Source organism: Xylocopa sonorina, chromosome 2, assembly GCF_050948175.1.
Source record: "Xylocopa sonorina isolate GNS202 chromosome 2, iyXylSono1_principal, whole genome shotgun sequence".
Lineage (NCBI taxonomy): Eukaryota > Metazoa > Arthropoda > Insecta > Hymenoptera > Apidae > Xylocopa > Xylocopa sonorina.
In genome coordinates, this window is record NC_135194.1 from 7,051,739 (window position 1) to 7,072,477 (window position 20,739).

The following is a 20,739-nucleotide window of genomic DNA, read 5'->3' on the forward strand; positions in this document are numbered from 1 at the left end:
AAATTCTCTCCTTTTACTTCATGTCATCTTTTATTCTAACCGAGTAGTGAAGATTAAAATATAGTCGACCCTCGTATGTAGTCGTAAAAACTGAGTTAAATTAACTTAAAAAAGTATAGGTAACACTTTAGCCACTTTGATCGTTGTTTTTCGAGTATTTCAATAGATAAACAAAAATATTGCCAAAATAGTATGATTTTAGTAGGGGATATTGAAAGGAATATACAGTGACAGTACAAGGCTGTTCAAATCTTATTTTTTAATTCTACACCAACCGAAATCGCTATTATATAGTAGAATGCATAAAATTCAGACACATAAAATTTGTTTGCTTATGTATATGTATAAGCAAACAAATTTATTTCCGCTGTCAAAGATCGTCGACCAGCTAGAGAACACGTTTTGATCCGAAGGGGCAACATCTTATCGACGTTGATGCAACTTCTTCGAGTCAACGCTCTTCTTTAGTATTCATATCGAGTCTCATATACGCAGCGTCCTTTTTTTTCTTCCCTCCGTCTTTCGCTTCCTTCCTTTTTTTTTCTTTTTTGCATTATTTCATTCGCTTCCACCTTATTCTGATTGCAAGATGGCAAAACACGACTTCACGCTGGACCGCTTGGGTGTAAACGCTGGAATGGATTTTTGTAGCGCGCTTGTAACCGCTTCGACGATTCCGACAATGCACATTAATCGCGCCTTGGGGATGTTCAGAAAATGTAGCTATAAATGTTGATGGGGAAGACAAACGATCACTGAATTCTTCTGTCTAGAGGAATGTGTTTCTTCTTTTGAAACATGTAGCTGTGTGCAACACGTTTATATATTTATTTTGCTATGCTTGTTTTTCAATTTGTACCATATCAGAAGTATCTTAATAATTCTAATATGATAAACAGACACAGACACACGCACGCATCGTGCATCCTATTGTGCTATTAATAGCAATATTACATTAATTTATGCCACAGTGAAAAATAAACCTGCGACGTGAATAAACGTGACATTAATTAACTCTTACTGTTTATGGTAATGCGTGTAGCAACTTATACGAATTTCATCGTAATTAAAAAAGAAATACGCAATTTTTCAACGCTGCTTAAGAAATTCTTTTCATAGTAAAAAAAACAAAAGTTTTATTAAAAGTAACGCATAACTTCTACGTATGAAGAAAACCACTTTTCCTTTGATACCGTTTTAGAAGTGTACGTAAAAGTCTGAGTTAATCGTTAAGTTTTCGCTGGAAAGGGGCAATTGTTTAAAATTTGCTTTCGCGCGGATGAGAATAAAAAAGGATTTCAAAGGATACTACGCCATTGGCTGTCCCTTTGTGGACTTGGGGCAGTTTTAATGGCCCCCGCGCGCGCGCTCACGGCGCTCCGAGCCCCAAACTCGAGGGCCCCGAACGGAACACAGTTCGGTTCACGCATCTGCATATAAATCACAGGTCGGCCAGTCTTAAAAAGCTGGGGGCTATTACGGACCCGCCAATAATCGCGTTTCTTCCGACGCGACGGTCGGTTAAAAACGACTTCCATATACCTGTTCTTTTCTGCAGGCCGTCGGTGGAAAAAAATGCGAGGAGGAAAAGAATGATCGCAGATCCCGCAAAAAACTTCCTGCTTATAGATACTGAAAACAATCGGACGATGTCGCGTCCGATTCAATGGAAATCGACTCCTTTAAAAAGATAATATCGTCGTCCTTTTGTGAAAGCTAACTATTGTAAGCTCGATATTGTTCTTTCGTGATACGTGCGTACAAAATTTGTTTAAAAAATCAACGAGTTAAGTATAATATTGCAATTCATGTAATTTAATGGATTTTTCAGTTTCCTTTAAATCGCCGTTTCGAATGTGACATCGATACTTTTCACGGAATAATGGCAAGCCGAGTAAGATTGTTTATTAAATTAAATAGTAATATATTTTTGCTCCGATTTTTTTCATATTTTCGTCTATGTTTCGTATTAAAGAATTTCTGAATATTTATTACCTTCGCTTCTAAAGTTTCCAGCTGCGCCATTCTCGGTTCTAGGAATTGTTGCTGTGTTCCAGTTCCTGTATGTAGAGCAGTCTGAAACGGCAGAAAAATGATAATTTATTTATTAGTTTATATTTTGCTTGGAAATATAAATCAATGTTAAGTATTAAATCCAGCGATAATTGATGTTTGCAATAAGACTATGAACATGTTAACAATTTGTACTAAAACGACAAAAAGTTGAAAAGAAAATCGATCAAATATAAGAATAATGTTTTTATGTGCGGGAGCGTATCAGTGTTATATGTTCGAATTTTATTAATTAAAGTAAACGTAAAGAACAAATAAATGCGATTAAAAAATAAATTATACACGATTTCGTTTTTGTATGAACTTTGACGTGAATTCGAAAAAAAGATTTGACATATGATTAGTAGAGATTAGCGCAGTATAAACAATAATATATTCTATGCCGAAATAAAATGAGGCACAAAATTCAATCCCCGCCAGAGTCGTACAATGTGAATTATTAATTGGTACAAACGATATTTGCAATTGAAAACTTATTCGTGTACGATTTTGTTCAGAACGTTCTGTGTTTTGAAAAGTTATATTTTGCGACAGAAAATCTCATCCACAAAATATAGCAACAATTTTGAAATTTCGAAACGCGTATATGACACTGAAAAATGTTATGCTTGTCACCAGTATACGTATTAGTTTCTTTCAAACAAATAACTGTTCATTTCTATAACCTTTTCATATTCAAAATTAATTGATTCCTGGAATAATTTTGCTATGAAAAATTCAGGCATGTCACGGTACAATTGGAAATTCTAGGCGGACAGGTGCAAAGAATTATACCGGAAATCAAAACTACAGATCTCGACTTAAAAAACATTACAACTTATTGCCAGATTGGGGATTGTAAAGTTGCTACTCGCCAATTGAATAATGGATAAACGCATTTATACCTAAATGTTTATAAAGGAAAGTTTTTATGAAAGGCCGCTAATAAATTGGGAAGTATAAATATATTTTATTTCTTGCAAGTAATGTGAGTCAGGCTTGAAACCATAATAATACGTTAGTGGTTTCTAAATAATATTCCTCATACGTTAGCTTCTGTCCCGCGATCTGATTTAAAGATGAGCATTTTCTATCCATTATGTATGATGACTATGTGGTAATAAAAATATATAAAATTCACATAACAACGCGAAGGGATTTTTATGAAATGATGAAAGAACGTAGCATCGTCTGATTTCGCATTTTATATTAAATGCGTTATTTTACCAGATATCTTACATCAGCGAAATACCAAATAATAAATTGCAATATTAATATTAATTAGTAGCAAGTAATATAAAGCTATATTTGTTCAGAAGCAGTATCGTGCGATTATGTCAATTATTTGTGATTTATTATAAGTCACCAAATATCATAATTGAAGAATACAGCATATATAATAAATTCAATAATTCTTTTTATATTTATATGTTTACTGTACGAATATTTTCATATCTACTAGATATAGTTCTGATTTCTTTAATTTCAAGTGTTCATGGATTAATATATACGTATATTTAAAAGGTCTTGTGTTTAATTAGATTTTTAGTATAGATCAGTAGCAAAAAATTTCGATTAGAAATGAAAGGATATTTTAATAAGTCTATTTTAATTTACTTTTTGTTTAACTCTGTGGTTGTCAGGAGTTAGAGAGAAAAATATCAGAAAATAATAGGGAAATACAATCTTCGATCTATCCTTAGTTTATAAAGCTTATAAAACTCACCAGAGAAACTGATCGTTGCTGAATTTTCAATCCTAAATCTTCTTCACCGTCACCGCAGTCGGTTGTATAAAACAGTACACTTTTCTTTGATGCCCTGAAATGAATGTTTCGTTGATATGTTGTTCGAACAATAATTGATACAGCCACATTTTTTCCCTGTGCGATCGTACAATTTGTAATTGATATTAACAAATCGTTTACTAATAGCCATACTACAGATATATTTACTAATTGAATTGAAGACTTAAACTCCATAAATTGAAATTAAGTTGCAGCATTATTCAATTTTTATCACTTATTGGATAGAAACCTATTCAGATTGAGCAAATAAAGTTTTTCTCTCTGCCAACTAGAATAAGCGCTTTAATACAGTAAAAGACAAACGATATTGTTTTACAAATATATACCTAACCAAATTTAAACAATTTCTGCATGTCCACTATGCAGACAAACAGACAACAATATGCGTTGTTTTGTTTAAATATATGCATATCTTATAATTTAATACTTATACAGATAATTATACAGGTTTATATTCAAGTAACACAGTAAGTAATTGCGGTATCATTTTGATAGTAAAAGTAATTACATGTTTTATGAAAGAGGAAGAAAGAGAGAGTTAGGAAGGAACGTAAAAAAAGACCGTTTACCGCCATGTCATATGAAGTTAAAATCAATATTAATTCAATTCACCTTGTACAAAAAGTATACGTAAAATAATCTCGAACGTCCTCAAACGTATCAACGGAGCGTTACATGACTAATAAATAGTCTAAAAGGATAATTAGCGCATGAGTGATTCATAATCAATGCAATCGTTAGATTAATCCGTCACTCGAAGAAACGTATCCAGATGAAGCGCGATAAAAAGTGTGAATTAATCGTCCGCGATTGTTACTTTAAGCGGAGTTAATCTCTTCTCGAATCTTCACTTTCGAATTATGCGCGATAAATCAATGCGTAACGCATAGCGCTTCTTGTTGCGAGCAATTGAACTCCAGGCCGTTCTTGTTACGAGCAATTGAACGCGATACTCGTAATAACACGTTACTATAACCTGCGATTATCAGAATCGCGGACTCGGGCGTGCAGACGTAGTCCGTACGCGCGGCATACGCGCACACACACCTGAATGCCTCCCCATTCCGCTTGAATGATTGATGTTCAGTGAGCACCGGCGAATTAATGTAGCACCGACTCTCGTTCATAGCGTCGACAGCAACATTGCAACCCACGTCGATTCGCCTCCTACGTTGACATCTGAAACGGAAGACAATGGCCGGTCAGATTTTTATCTCGCTTCCCTTTTTATATTCTATAATTGCTGCGAACGCGCGAAATTATGAAAGTGACCGTTGCGTCCTGCAATAAGTTAGGATCATAGAACACTCTCCGCGATATTATTGTAATACAATTTTTATCGCTTCTTGCGTAAAAATGTAGTTGACTTTTCAAAGATGCGCCTATTTCGCGAATTTTACTTCGTTCTATCTTGAAGTAAGAAATATGTCGATTGTACACGGTGGTTGGTCATTAAAATACGTTTCTAATGTCGTTGTAAATGCGGTACGTTGGTCAATCTACGTTTTAAATGCGTTCATTTGCGGAATTTTCTAACTGCGACTTCTTTGTTGGAGTGGTGTCTTATTTGTCAAAAAGATATGTAACATAAGAAGAAAAAGGAAGGGATGGTTCCGGTCGGAATCGAACCGACGTTCTTCTGCGTGTAAAGCAGATGTGATAACCACTACACCACGGAACCCCTTGTTCGGATTTTTATCTGTATTTTTTACGGCGAAGATTTGGTATTTTTCTAAAAAATAGAATTGTAACATTGCAAACACTCTTGTTGTATAAAAAAAGTGTTCAGTGGTTAGGATAACTGTTACCTTTCTTTCATAATTTCCAATAAGAAACATTTTATATCGTCTTCCTCAAGGTACATATTTCATATTAAAAAAGCTACTATTACTTCTGTTTTGAGAAAAACCATTTTAATGAAACAAAGATTAATAATTTCGACTATAGTTAGATAAACTGGATTAGATTTGAGAGATATTTAGGCGTTTATTTTAATGTGTATAATATTGACCCAAAGATTTCAGTGCAAAAACTCGAGCTGCAGACTCTTTTTTCAATACTACTTTGCAGACACATGCACTTTTAGAATCTTTGCATGTGCACTCTAATTGAAACACATTAAAATCAACCGATTACGTACACTATTAACAGACAACAATGTCAGGATTCTTTTTTATCATAATAGTTCAAAGTATGGTGCGTTCAGGTTATCAATATTTATTGTCATACGTTTTCAATGTTTATTAAAAATTGCATTTTTTTCATTCGATCAATATTATTGGGAATACATTCAGTTCCGAGTCAGCGTTATCGTTATTAGTAGAAAACTCCAAGAAATCTGAACGCATCATTAGGCACGCATTCCGTATCAAGTAAGTCATTCTATCGTTGCATTATTAATAGGCCTTCTAACACCATCGACATACTGATATATTCAGTTATCAATCCATATATATCACGAATATAAAATTATTGAGTATTACTCAAGTAATTTCCATAAATAATTTCTGTTTACATAAATAATTCAGTCTGTTTACATGTTTACTTACGATAAACTATAATTACTTATATGAGATATCGGTACGAAGTATCGCTTCAGAAATTCCTATTTCCTTGCTAAATTCATGAAAATGGTGATTACAAAATTGTAATGAATGGAAATAATTAAGAAAAGATAATACTAAACTGAAAGTACTTAAAATGCATAAAAGTATATATAGAAATTTTGTACGGATAGTCGATGTAGTTAAATCATTTCCAATAAAACCGGAAGAATGCTATAAACTAATACAAAAAATGACAAAATATAATAACACCATACGACAACTTAATATGTTCTGTACTGCAAAGAGAAACTTAAACGTACTATGTTTATAACTCCATTTCGCATTTAAAAGAAATTGATGCACAGAGAACAGCAGAAAGAGCAAATATTTATAGAAACAGTTACACTGATTCTGTCGACTTTTATGATATTGATACAAAAGGCAGGATATCGGCTATCCAATACGAACTGTCTCCATCTAGTCACCCAGTTTTATCTAAATGAAGTCACTTTCCATTGAACGACATTCACTGCGATACATTAGTATCAATATTACAAAATCAATCGAAATTCATGCAATCATCTTTCTATGACCGATGATGTATTCCTGCTGAATACAATGACTGAATATTCTAACGCAGGCGATGCTAACGCCTTCTGTTTATGCATGTTTCATCGTGCTTTCTGTTAGCAGAAACAATTGACCTCCTATTTTATAACTCATTTGTAATGACAAAGCTTAACCGTTTGAGTACCAAGGGTTTTTGTGATTTGCCAATCGAAAATTGCCAATTGAAAAAGCGGCGCGATACTATTTGTCTGATTCCGTATCCAAAAATGCCAAAGATCGCGATTGTGCCGTTTTTTTTCAAATTTACCTAAAACTGAATGGTAAAATAAATGCGTAAAAGTCACGCATCAACAAAAAGCGAGCGTGCTATGATTCGTCGACTTCGCAGCCCAAAACACCCGGCACTTTTCATCACAAAATATTATATAAGAAGCGCGATCGCGCCATTTGGCACTCAAACCGCTAAATATAATACGTATGCACATAGAAAAAGAGCTTTCTATAATGAATTTTCCACACGAAGTTTTTTATGAAACGTTTTTTCAAGGAATTTAATTCAGATCATCCATTGTCAGTACTGGTGTTTACACAGTTTTTTTAAATCAATTTTCTACAGTCGATGAGAGCAAGATGTTTATAATTTATATAATCATTCTACGTGTTCCTAGCGCTTCTGGTTCTACTAGCCTCACTAATACCAACGAGGGATACGTCTATCCAGTAAATTTATGGCAGTAGATAAAGTCACATCTAATTGGATGGCCGCGCGACTCGCTCCTTAGTAGTGAGACTAGTAGGATCGGGATCATTGCTCCCATTTTTACATATCTGCATTCTTAATGAACATTTTATTTTTACATACGCTTATAGCTGTTCGTCTGCGAGTATGAATATATGTATAAAATTTGATATCACAGCAGCAAGTTGTTCCGTACTGCGAGACACTAACATTGCTCGAGCTTTGAATTATGGTAGTAGCAGCACTGTTGGAAAATTTAAAGAATCAGCGATAATTGCTAATAAACAAAAATTAAAGTTACTTCTATTTGCTTCCGTTCTCCATTACTTTTACGCTTTCTTACTGTTATCTATCCTTCACTTTCGCATCTTCTCATATGTATTTTTTTATAAATATTTTTACATCTATTAATCGAACATTTCCGAAGTAACACGATATCGTTTAAAACGCAAACGCTCTTGCGGGGTTAAACATTACCGCATATATTCCCTCGGTTATCTCGTTGCCGCAGCGTACGTTTTCATTTTACCTTTTTCTAAACAAGAATTTATATTAAATGTTGACGAGTACGGGTTTAAGAGGCAAGCGTGACGTCCCGCCGCTTGCTTGTTTCTGATATTAGATTAAGTTGGCTGCTATATGTTAGAGACAGTCTCAATTCATATTCTTGCGTGACATTAATGCAAACCGAGGCCAGCGACCGATTCAGTGGGAAAAATGCACGAGGATATACGCGGAAATCATTTTGACATTTTGACGTCTTCTAACAATTTACATTGGGACGACTGCATCCTGTCAATACATTAGTAACTACATATATACATGGCAAATAATAATTGTAATTTATATTTACTATTAACATATCATTTACTAATTTACAACAGCAAATAACAAGATAAAAAATTTATAATATATTTGCAATTTTATAATTGTTCACAATTGACATATGTATATCAATTACTAAATCCCAAATAATCAAATAAGAATCTAACATTCCTAAAGCAATATTATCTTTTATCATTTTTAAATCACGAACACTTGCTGTTTCTAATATTTTCTTAAGTTAAATGCTTATTCGATCGATCGATCGTACAAAATTTGTAACTACAGACTGACTAACAGTCATCAGTGTGAACGGTACTGTATAACAAACGGAATTCAAATGTTCTATTTTGTAGTAATAACGTTAACAATAAAATAATATAACAGATTACCATTACTTATAAAATAAAAAGAAGATTTTAACAAGATATAGTTTATGTTAATTAATTCCCACATTTTTACATCTGACTAGTCTGTAGATTTTTATGCTACGTTCATGTCGTCCTTTAAAGTAAAATGAACGTACAATCTTAATTAAAACAATAGATGTAGACATGTCTCGACAGAAATTATGGCTAGCCCCAGTGATTAGAAGGTGATTGAACCAGCTAGTCGAGGGTGCTTTGCCTTAACCGATGCTTCTTAGGAGACATAGTTGTCCACCAACACATATCGAGTACGCTACAGGTCATACGACATCGAGATGCTTGTCTACATGAACCCGTTACAGCAAGAGGCGATCCTGGTTCGATTAACCATTGCACGGAGTACATCAACGATTAGTTTTAACTAGAATACGAACATTTAGTGGCAAATATTGAATAGCAAGGTGCATAAAGCTATCGAAGAGGGCCACGTACATTTCCTCACTGCATCGCATTTCTCTGGGGACTTGTCCAAACATCTAGATGGACCATGGCGTTGGGGATGTCCTCGAAGTTGATACGAACGGCCTAAGAAGGCATTATTGTACGAAGCCTCGGGTTTAGAACAAGTCGAATAAGGTATTCGAGCACGCTTACGTATTGCTTAGTCGTCGATTCTAGTATATGATTTTTGTCATTTCTTAGTTACTCTATCCTTGCTTCGCTCGTCAATTTACCGATATTCTAGAATACTTTAACACGTGTTAAGACGTGATTCGACGCACACAATTCATCCACCTATTGTTGGACAGTCAGCGCCTGGATAAATTTTAATAAACAACTTTTTATCGAACTAGTGCCAGTTTGAAGTTGTGAAACTTAATTTTCTGATATAAAAAAGCAGGTAATAGAACAGCTGAAGTATGGGATAATATATATATAGAAAAACTGTTATAGTATAAGTTTTTCCATTTTACGTTATCAGCTTTCTGTTCACATGCACACATGATGTTATTGTATTTTTACAAATTGTTTATTTATACATTTATAACTGTATCTATATCTTATGATGTAGAAAAAAAATTGTTAAATAACTGTAAGCTATTGTGAACAACGCCAATGTCGATAATGGAACTCGTCTGCAGGATGCGCATTTTAGTCCATCATGGCTGAACGACTCTCGTTCATTTTTCCTTGGAACTTCTTATCCCGCGTTTAAACTCCTTGCGGCAAAATCTAGCTCTCGTCATTGGTTTTTCATATCATACCGTACAATAACGAGCTACACTCGTCGCGTAACTAAAATTACTGTCGAACATGATAATAATTAATTTAGTTTAAAATTTCTAATCTGTTCAATCTGGCAGTATTACTTGTGCAAATATCGCAAATTATCACTACATATTGTTTACCCTAAAACTACTAGGTACAAATCACAACCAAATGTTAGTCACAGCCACAATGAATTACGATTCTACTAAAATAAAAAATATAACTTTAATTAGTAATACGTATAAATTATAAAACGGAACGTATCTTTTAAAATGAAAATCAAATGATTACTTTATGTAAAATTTTTCACGAGTAAACCATGCTGATAGGGGTTAAGCCCCTCAGTGTGGACACTCCGGACAGACTTGTGCCAAAAGTATTGATCAGGACCGTACGGTAGAGCAGATGCCAATGTGTACACACTTAATTCGATCGTCGAAGCAGCAGTTTGATGGAACTTTGAACAATTCGATAAGTGGAAAAAGTAGATCTAACGAGAATAAGCGAAGTAAGTATAGTATACGTTTAACGGCAAACGAGATCTGAGCTGGGTATTTTAAAAATAATATGATTGTATTTTTTTATAGAATGTCAGATTTTCGACGCGAAAAATACAAATAAAAGTTTCCAAAAAGGGTTCCGTGGTGTAATGGTTATCGCATCCGCCTTAGACACGGAAAATCGATTCAACATTTGAAAGTAAACATCTCGTGGAACATTTCCATTTAAAAATTTAATTCCAATTTTTATGAAGATACTACACACATCGAATTAATAAGATTCTCACGATTAAAAATAAGTTAAAATACAACAGAAATTGCGTTAATCTTATCAGTAATCTTAGTAAAATCGTACGATCTAAACTGGAAATAAGTTTTAGTTATGTTTACAGCCACACATGTATATAAAAACGTTTCTTATAAATTACATAAAAATGTTATATATTATTCTAAATAATATATACATACTCGAAGACTGTAGAAAAGGAATGGGAAATTGCGTGCAAAATAAATAGAACGGATGTGACACAGATAAAGCTATAAGTCAAATAATAAATAAAGTTGTCATAATGACGTACTATGGAAAATGTTCAGATAAAATATGTAATGCTCGAAAAAAGAAATGATTTCCTCGGACGTCGCCGATGACTCTGACCGATACTCGATTGCCATTATTTGTTTTCTTGGTGCTTGTGTTACGTATAGTCACTGTGTTTCACGCGGTGATCGGCTTAACAGAACGGAAAAAACTTATGCAACGAAAGAACCTCGTTTTGGAGTACCGTAACGAGAGGGTTAAGGCTACTACTTTCAGGTCTACGATGATGCTCACTCGAATGTTCACGCGGTGTACGGTTATAGTAGAGATGCCAACGCACCGATGCAATTCGAGGGATCGCTCGTACGTTCTCGTACAACTAAATTGTTGGTACAATGCGTACATACTTTCTGAGAATCGAAATGCTTGATCGTGCGCATTCAATCACCCGCGGTAATAAAAAATGTGTAACTTTGTACGTGCCTGGTGAAATGTTGACAAATTATTATTTACACGTTATGGTTTTCAAAAAAACATATTTCATTGTTTATTTCTGAATTTCTTCTCTACGAGTCAATTGGATACATACAATATAATTGGTATCATATCAAAGTCATTTTCATAAATTCATTCAAACTTGTTGTATTAACTACTGATATTACAATATTTTTCAATTTTAATTAATTATAAAATTAATCTAATAAAGTGTAAAATATAAACGACTTAATTAATAAAAAAGAAACGATTTATATTGAAATATAGAATAATAATGGAAGATCGTTATTTCCACGAAAAGTGGCAGATCGATACCATTTTGAACAACTTGATCAACAGTTCTCAGAAAATTTGTCGATTACAATTACATCTGCTTTTGCAATTGTTCAACGATCTAAAATATTAAACAATTATTGTAAAAAATTGACTAAATTAGTGAAGTATAATGCAGTAAAGCCCCAGCACGCATCTAGCAGGTGAAGTGACGTTTGTACCATGTTATAACTTTCTAATCTAGCTCAGTTAAGAGAGAAAAACGTAGAAATTGCAAATATATTGCATCCTTTCGTTGTGTAAGTAAGTAAAATGGGACTAATAATGTGCCAGCCAGTCACTCTTGCCCAACCATTGATGACCAACCGTATTTGATTACAACCTACATCATACAATTTCTCTGGATTCCTATTTTGTTCATTTGCTATTTTGTTCGGATGCTATTACTCAAGCAAGCAGTTTCAGTTTCAACACGCGTGGTTTGCAATCTCTGTAATTTCTGTAACATCAAACAATCTGAATAGTAAAAATGGCGTTGAATGATATGATTAATATTTGAACGAGTTCAAATTTGCAGGCTAGTGGGTCTTTTTCACTATAAATCGACTCGTCCAGTTGCACCGTGTAACCCCAATAATGGAAAATCATAAGCGAAAGTAATAACTTGTTCCTCTGTTCGCTAATGGATACCTGATACCCAGATATTTGATATGTTGAACCGCGTTATAAGGAAATTGGAAGAAACTCAGAAGAAACTCAGAAGCGAGTAAAATATAAATCAGTTTGATTCGTTCTGCGTTACGTGAAAATTGCATTCTCAGAGCGTCAAGTTATGATGCATACGGTTGCGAAATAAAATTTGGTACAAAAGGCAAGATACAGTTTGGTACATATGTAAAATTAGAAGAGTACCGCGTTATGAAAGAATTGATTGTAATAATATTATTTTTGATTTTCAGATTTGTGATCGAACTATTAATGGCCACGCGAATTGAAATCGTTCGTGGTTGAGAAGATCTTTCACTATTACTCACTGAATCATGGTATCTCTTCCGAGCTGAAGAATAATTTCCTTTCATTTCGTATTCAATAATACGCAACTTGTACCTGACTGCATTTTTAAGCAAATGTGAATAAAGTGACCTTATGAACTGTAATAAAACTTTTATATAAATTTTTCGAGGTTCGAAAAAGGTTTCGAATAGTTTTATGCGTGCGCGTGTTGATTACAAATTATACCTCTTTTAAGATTCTTTATTCCACTGACAAGTAGAACAGGCTGCAATAAGAAAGTTTGCGTTTGCAAAACTGGATCAAGGATAACTTTTCGATCCATATTTTTATAGATCTCTACCATTTTATACGCTTTGCATAGGATGTCGAAAATGACACCTTTCTACATTTTCGACTCGCTTTTAGAGAAAAAATTGTCCCCTTTCGAAACTCCAGTACACCCTGCATCGCCAATCGTGAATACCAAAACGCGAGAGTAGTTGACCCTCGGTAAAGGTACGAGCAAACCACCAACGGGAACGTATCGTTGGAACCGCCAGCGATGTGATATACCGCGCCCAGACACAAGCTTTCTATCAAAGTCAAAAGTTACGATCTCATTCTTTCCAACTAACTGTCTTTAATCCTTTTACAGGTCAGTTCCATGCTTCGCTGCATATACTTCGTAAAAGTAAACGAAAAAGTAGATCACGATAACTAGTTTTTTAGATACTTAGACTGGAAATACCAAATTTGCAAGTATATCATGAAGCGTGTGAAATGATACCATTTTTTAGTATATACCAGCATTGGACGCATTCCTTTCAAGATAAATATTTAGATTATATTTATTTCTCTCTGTGATTCTACCCACTGATCCTCTTCTCTACTAATAATTGATTTTGTTTTATCGTAAACATTAGAAATATTTTAACATTGTACTTTTCCGCTAAATTACTTGCAATTTCACCTTTATTCAAATGATCAATAACATTTCGTTTCTCTCTTTCCGTAATGTATGCAAATGGCATTTATAATTATATTACGCAGACAAAATATGAATTTTGATAATTTCAAGGAAAAAGTATACGCGTTCCAAAATATAAATATCGTTACATAGTCTCGATACACGTGAAATATCAAAAGCTAAGCGATTTCGATAAAGGCAAAAGCCACGCACCAATATCGCCTCATCTGCTGGTTTACGCGTACCTTTAACACACACATTCCGACATAAGCGTAGACTTAGTGTGCCTTTTCTAGTATAGCAGACTAGTACACAGTCCGCTACGAATATACGTACATTTCTCGAACAGTTGTTCTCTGTTTTACAATTATACTAATTGCAACGATATCGAACGTGAAAATACACGTAAATAATTGTTGTAACGTGCATGAAGCAAAATTCAAGGGACTTTTACAACTGTAATAAAAGTTGACTATAGTTGACGCTAGGATTGACGGCTCGTTACATGAATGTCGGCTATAGGACCCACACTACTATAGTCGGCGTTAGGACCCATAGACCTTCACACGAGGGCCGACTATAGTCTATGCTAGGACTGAAAGGGTTAATTCTAGAATATTCCAAGCGCCCGATTCCAGAATACTTCAAACGTCTACATATGATTGTAAATAAAGTTTGACAAGAAATTCTAGTCAATAATATATTATATAACAACGGGTAAGGATACGTCCTCCATATCGCTAGTGATAATCGATGCAAAAGAGCCACATTTCGAAATGTTATGTGAATTTTCTTCGATTTTAAACATATTTAAATTAAACTTGAGTGGATACAAAAAATTAAACTTGAGTAATAATAAATTATACTTGAGTTCTTTGGAGAATGTATCGAACGAACATCTGCAGAGAGATACAGATAGAATGAAAGTAGAATAATCTAATACGTCTATTCGAATGTCTTACGCATAATTGTTATCCCTTACGGTTGCGTTTATAATATTTATTATTATAAGATTAATTTTCCTTACTCAGAATTCCGGGTGTTATATCTAAACTGGTATTCAAGCTATTATGCTTTAATATATCGTTCAACTCAAATATGATTTTTCCTGATTTTCATGGTGACGGCTCTTCATATAGATTATCATCGAGAGAATAATACATTAAATGTTAAATATAAATTTGTAGGTATCTTTTAATATCTTGCATTATACGACTGATTTATAGTTATACTTTCAGAGTTCTTACATCTTGTAGACATACGTATATATATATTCCTTTCATTTTTCCTTAATCGAATAATGTTTTTGGCATAGTATCTTTGGTATATGTGCCGTCTGTTTAATAAAGTTAATTGAATATCTCAAGTTATTCGTTAAAAAATATAACGTGTTTAAAGCAAATAACCGTAAAATAAATCGACGTTCACAGATGAACCTACGCAAAGAACAGGAACCATTTAAATAATTGGTAACACCTGTCGACAGGTGTCAGAGGGTGGGGTTTGTTCTAGCTCCCATGAAATGATCGAGAATTGCTTAAGCAAAAAAGTAGCTGTAATATTTGTATTCCATCGAAAGAATTTATAATAATATTGCGAACATTTTCAATTATAAATTTGGTTTCCAACAATGTGGATGATATAATTAAAAATTGTTAGGAAAATCTTGCTAGAACAGTAAGTCGAAGGTTTGAATGTATTGATAAATTAATAATATATTTAATATAAGCGTGAAGTATTAAGACAAAGGGGAAGCTAAAATCATTGGCAAAATTATTGATTACAGTCGTTACACGTGAAGGAAATTCCATGAAGTATTACATGGAGTATTATTACTTCTTAAATTGTACACATTTATACAATTTGTGTACCTTTTAACATTTTATTCTGTCGCATTTCTCTAATGTTTATATCTGTTTGTAATAAAATCACAAATAGCTCTACCGAAATTTTAATTCATTTTATTTACACAATTTTTCCTCTACTATTCCCTACAAAACTTCAGAATAATAATAAAGATTCTATTTAACGAACTATTCAAAAGTTTAGGCATTTGTTTTAAGAAATCACGTGTTTAGTATAAATATTCTGTAAGTCCATAATTTATATTTATAACTTAAAATATACAATTCGTGATAATAATTTATATAATGTATCTATACGTATAAGAATACGATATTGTTTTCCACCAAAGAATTTTTCTTGTAACAAGATTAATAATTTTGCAATTTTATACACATTTTCTTAAAACAATCCACGTTTCTGATAAAAAAAATTAAAAATTCAATATTTACACAAGCTTTCCTTTACTTTATCGATTTTTCAGGTAGGATTTCCCTTTCGCAATGAGCATTCTTTTTCATCGTGCTGTCTATAGTCTACAGACTCTTTAACGTTCTCCGATTTTTGCTCAACATCATTCTCTTTGTTGTTTCAGCTGTATCAATACTGCAGCTTTTTGTCTCGTATGTTCTGTATGTAACACTTGGTCTTCGTTTCGAGGAGCTCGCAACTCCCTCGGGATGTTCTAATCACTTCGCAGTTCGTCCTTGAGTTTCGATCTTTTCGTACAATTTTCAATTGTGATTAATTCGTTTCACTTTCAACACGTAAAATCACCTATTTTCTGCTGTTTTGTTGCATCTTCTTTTCCTTTGGTTTCTTAACGCACCTCTAATTTTAGAGATCATTCTTACGTAAGTAATTTAAAGATTTACAAAAATTTCATTATATTTACTTGAATAATTTGAATTTTTCAATTTTACCAATTCTAATATGTAAATATAATATTTTTTCAAAAAGTATAATTTCTTTTAAGAAATGCTGGAACATTTCCGTTGTTCTTTTACGATGATTAATTTGACTGGTCTAATATAGTTATAAATTGTTTACGTGCGTGGAATGTAAGTAGCGAGGCGTTCAACTGATCAGTGTACTATTCTCAATAATATATCGATTATCTGAACAACCCATAAAACCTGACTGATCGTAGGTATGCAGACTCGAGAATTATAATTAAAGTCAGATAAGAAGAGAATTTAGTTATAAATCTCAATTTAATTTCCACATAAAGTTTCATTTATAGCATTTCTCTAGAAACAATAGTGAAAGTAAATTAATTATTTAAACTAAATTTGTCAATCTTTGATTACTATCTTTAATTTAATCGCAGATTCTTTGATATAACTTTTCGTCTGAATTTAAATTCCAATTGTATTGCAGAACGTAATTGGTTTATGTTGGTTGGCGCAGTTCGAGAGAGTCAATGAACTCTCTAGCAAAATATTACTCACAATACACAATTTGATCAGTCATATGATGTTACGATATCTGCATTTTATACGTGGTGTAACTAATGCAATCGCTTCGAATAAAATTAACGCTTGATTAACGGTACGTGCAATTGGCTTCTGCGGGACTTGATTACACTTTGGAAACCTTCGCACGGCAATTCAGGTCAATTCGAATTTTTACATTAAATCCAGCTACTCTACTACCAAATCGTAACAGTTTATATTAATTGTTTCATATTCATTTCTCGGTAGTTACTGTAATAATGAGAAAAAAGTACGGGGAAATTGTTCACTTTTGTTGCAATTTCATAATCACAAGGAATGCAATTGCATTGTATGTAACATTAAGATTTTAATAATAATAGAATATAACCGTAGAAAGTTTAGAGATAATAAAAGGTAAAGTTATTATTACGCATTTATCTATCAATGAAAGGAAATCCGCGTATAGTTATTACTGGGAAGCTTAATTAATTAAGCTAATAAAATGTTACCGCAATTTTGTAACTATTTGAAATGTTGAGTTTGCAAGACAACAATTCAGATAAGTGAGTGGTTATACTTTTAAAACTGATTTCAATATTGTCATTCTCTCTCTATCTCTCCCCCTCCCATTTAAATGAAAGCTACTGTCTTATATAATTAATAGAATACACGTGTTACGAGTTTTCATAAGAGTACATGTATACGTTAAAAATCGTATATTATTTAACAGAATCGAAGATTTTTTAAAGGAATGGATTGAAAATTTTCGCAACTTCATGAGCTCTAAAAACTAAGCATTTATAGCATTAAATTTTGTACAATTTTACGTGATATATGTATAATATAGCGAAGCATGTGGTAACAACAAACAGAACGAAATCTTTTCTCGATACTTTCTGGACAAATCATAAATATAGTATCTATTTAATTTACAAAATTAGCGTTATGAGTTAATGACCAACTGTAATAATTAAATACTTCAGGGCTGATACTACTAATGCATTGATTTAAGATTTGATACATAATTCATCTACTGCAGACATTAGCGAAAGAATTTGAAAGCACAGTTGCAATTATTAAAAGAACAAATATACATTATAGACTAAAGTATTTGAAACATTAACCATGATATCTGTAGCAAGATATCTTAAGATTGTATTACTAAAATTAGAGAATGATTCTTTTGAAATGATTATTGCACTTCATTTATTACAATCACAAGTATCAATAAATTATAGAAGTACTGAAACGTGTACACTTTATATCACATGTTACATTAAAATAAATTGTATCATTTTTAACTCTAATAATATTTCAAAATAGATGCTCCACGAATACTATAAATTGTTCTTTGCGCGTTATTTATATCTACAATATCAGTTACAAAATTGACTGCAAATATTGTATATGTCCTTCAATTATTTTCTAATTTTATTGATACGATCTTAGGATTCCTCACTTTTGCTGTTGATATTATATTGTTATAAATATTTCGGTTTGTAACAGAAATACTTCACTTTTTAATAATTGCAAACGTAAATACCAGAAGGCACAAGATTTAAAGTACGTAATGGTAGATTGACTTTGATATATGTATACGTGTACGTATCGAAATTATCGGTTGCTTTTTCCCAGAAACAACTGGTTTTTCTTAAACGTTACGCGCCATAATCTTTCGAGTAATTATGTAAGACACCCGTGGTTGTACGACGCTAAACAGAAGATTCGAATAAAAAAACTGGATTTAACAAACGTTGTACGAACTTTGAAAAAACAACTAATGATTGCTTTGGTAGATGAAATCAAATTTTCATATGTAACCAATCGAAGAAGTTTCCATGTTCGAATTTTAAATGTTTTCGAAAAAAAACTACGGTTTTTAAACCATTTTTGCGAAATTTTTGCGAAAAACATGGAAGATTTTATTTTATTTGTGCGGACTAAATTGCAGAACGCAAAATTGTTTCAGAAAATGCAATAATGTATAAATTTTAAATAATTAAATATGTTCGTACAATAGTAATTACACAGTACTCTTTTTTCAAAATCGTATTTTCAGTTTATTTATATTAGTTTGGAAACAATTTTACGTGGCGTCAATGGTTTTTCAAAATAAATTTAATTTCAGCTAATACATAAATTAATATCCAACTGAGAATACTTAAACACTTTAGTTTCCCTTCAAATGTTCGAAATTTAAAAAATATATGTAAGCTTTTGTAACTGACTGCGGGTCAAGTATATAATTGTATCTCCATTTATGTTGCTAAAATTCCAAAAACTTTGCGCATTGCCCATAACCAATTAAAATTGAAACTTATATAAATATACTTATATAAATATACTTAGTATAAATATAATTGTACAAGTTATTCAGCACGTACAATTGCTGCGCTAATTTTTCTTACTAGTAGATAAATGTTTATAAAAACATTATTCAAATATATAAAATTATCACTGCAATGTTTATCTCTCTGCTTTCTGAAGCAGATCGCCGAAAAATGATTATTATTACATCTAACGTATAACGCATTGCAAATTTATTTTAAATTCCGTTTCTTTCATTTTCATAAAAACATTTCGCGAACAGTATACGTATACATATATCTATTACAACATAGAAAGAAGTATATTATTACTACAATGAATAAATAATACGAAAAAACACTTACATTTACTTGAACAGGAGCTGTTTACTTAAATTCATAGTCAATTAGATATTACAACTTCTTTTACATTTGGTAGATTTGACTGGCGTTTAAAATCATACACGAAGCGCAAACTGTTGTATACTAATCACTGATAAAAATCACCACGAAATCGATAACTACAAGCTTTCTCTAAAAAGGGATAAAAGTTTCAACAAAATGAAGACTAACACAAAGGAAATGATTTACTGCGAACAAATAAGTAAAGATCACGTAAAGTAAAACAGAAACGTTTCACTGTTGGCCAGGAGTATCGGTTACTCTACGACCACCATAAAAACAGATCCAACGTACCCTCTGACGCGCAGTATCGAAGGGCAACAATCGCTATGAATTTAATTCGCGTCTATCTCGAATTCACGAAAAAATCACGCAGAGTCAAACGATCGTTTCGGAACTAGAGATTAACAAACAACGATGCACCGACCGTTTCTCCTCTCAATCGAGGAAAATTTTTTCTCTACAATTTTCCACGATCGAGACGGGGAGAAATTGCACGCGAACTTGACGAAAACGCGGACACACTCCGAAACAGAATGGAACACTTTCGGTAAATGCGACCGACACAGAGGATTGAAACCAACTAACCGGCTTTCCGCGTCAAGGCACACGCGAGCCTAAGGTATAGTACACGGCTTCTTTAAACCCATCCCTCTGATAGGCTCGTGTGGAACCTACCAGGTAAGTATCTATAATGCTGCTTTCGAACCTGGAGGCGTGTACAAGCATTTCGACGTTAAATCGCACACTTTCTGTCACTGCGTTATCCCCCCTTTTTTTTCAGACGCCTTACACGTTTACCACCGATAATGAA

General features: G+C 32.9%; 1 protein-coding gene and 1 non-coding gene across 2 annotated transcripts in view; both read right to left on the reverse strand.

Moving 5' to 3' along the window:
- Positions 1-20,021, reverse strand: part of Sprt (PDZ domain-containing protein sprite) — a 44,827-nt gene extending 24,806 nt beyond the window's left edge. Inside the window, exons 1-4 of the mRNA XM_076909701.1 lie at positions 19,890-20,021; positions 4,907-5,038; positions 3,779-3,872; positions 1,996-2,076 (exon numbers count right to left, since the gene is read on the reverse strand). Of these exons, the coding sequence (XP_076765816.1) occupies positions 1,996-2,076; positions 3,779-3,872; positions 4,907-4,986 (255 nt within the window). The 5' untranslated portion in view covers positions 4,987-5,038; positions 19,890-20,021. The remainder of the gene's footprint in view (positions 1-1,995; positions 2,077-3,778; positions 3,873-4,906; positions 5,039-19,889) is intronic.
- On the reverse strand, positions 5,468-5,540 carry Trnav-uac (transfer RNA valine (anticodon UAC)). Its single transcript has one exon. It is a non-coding gene; the product is annotated as a tRNA-Val (tRNA).
- Positions 20,022-20,739: the final 718 nt, after the last annotated feature.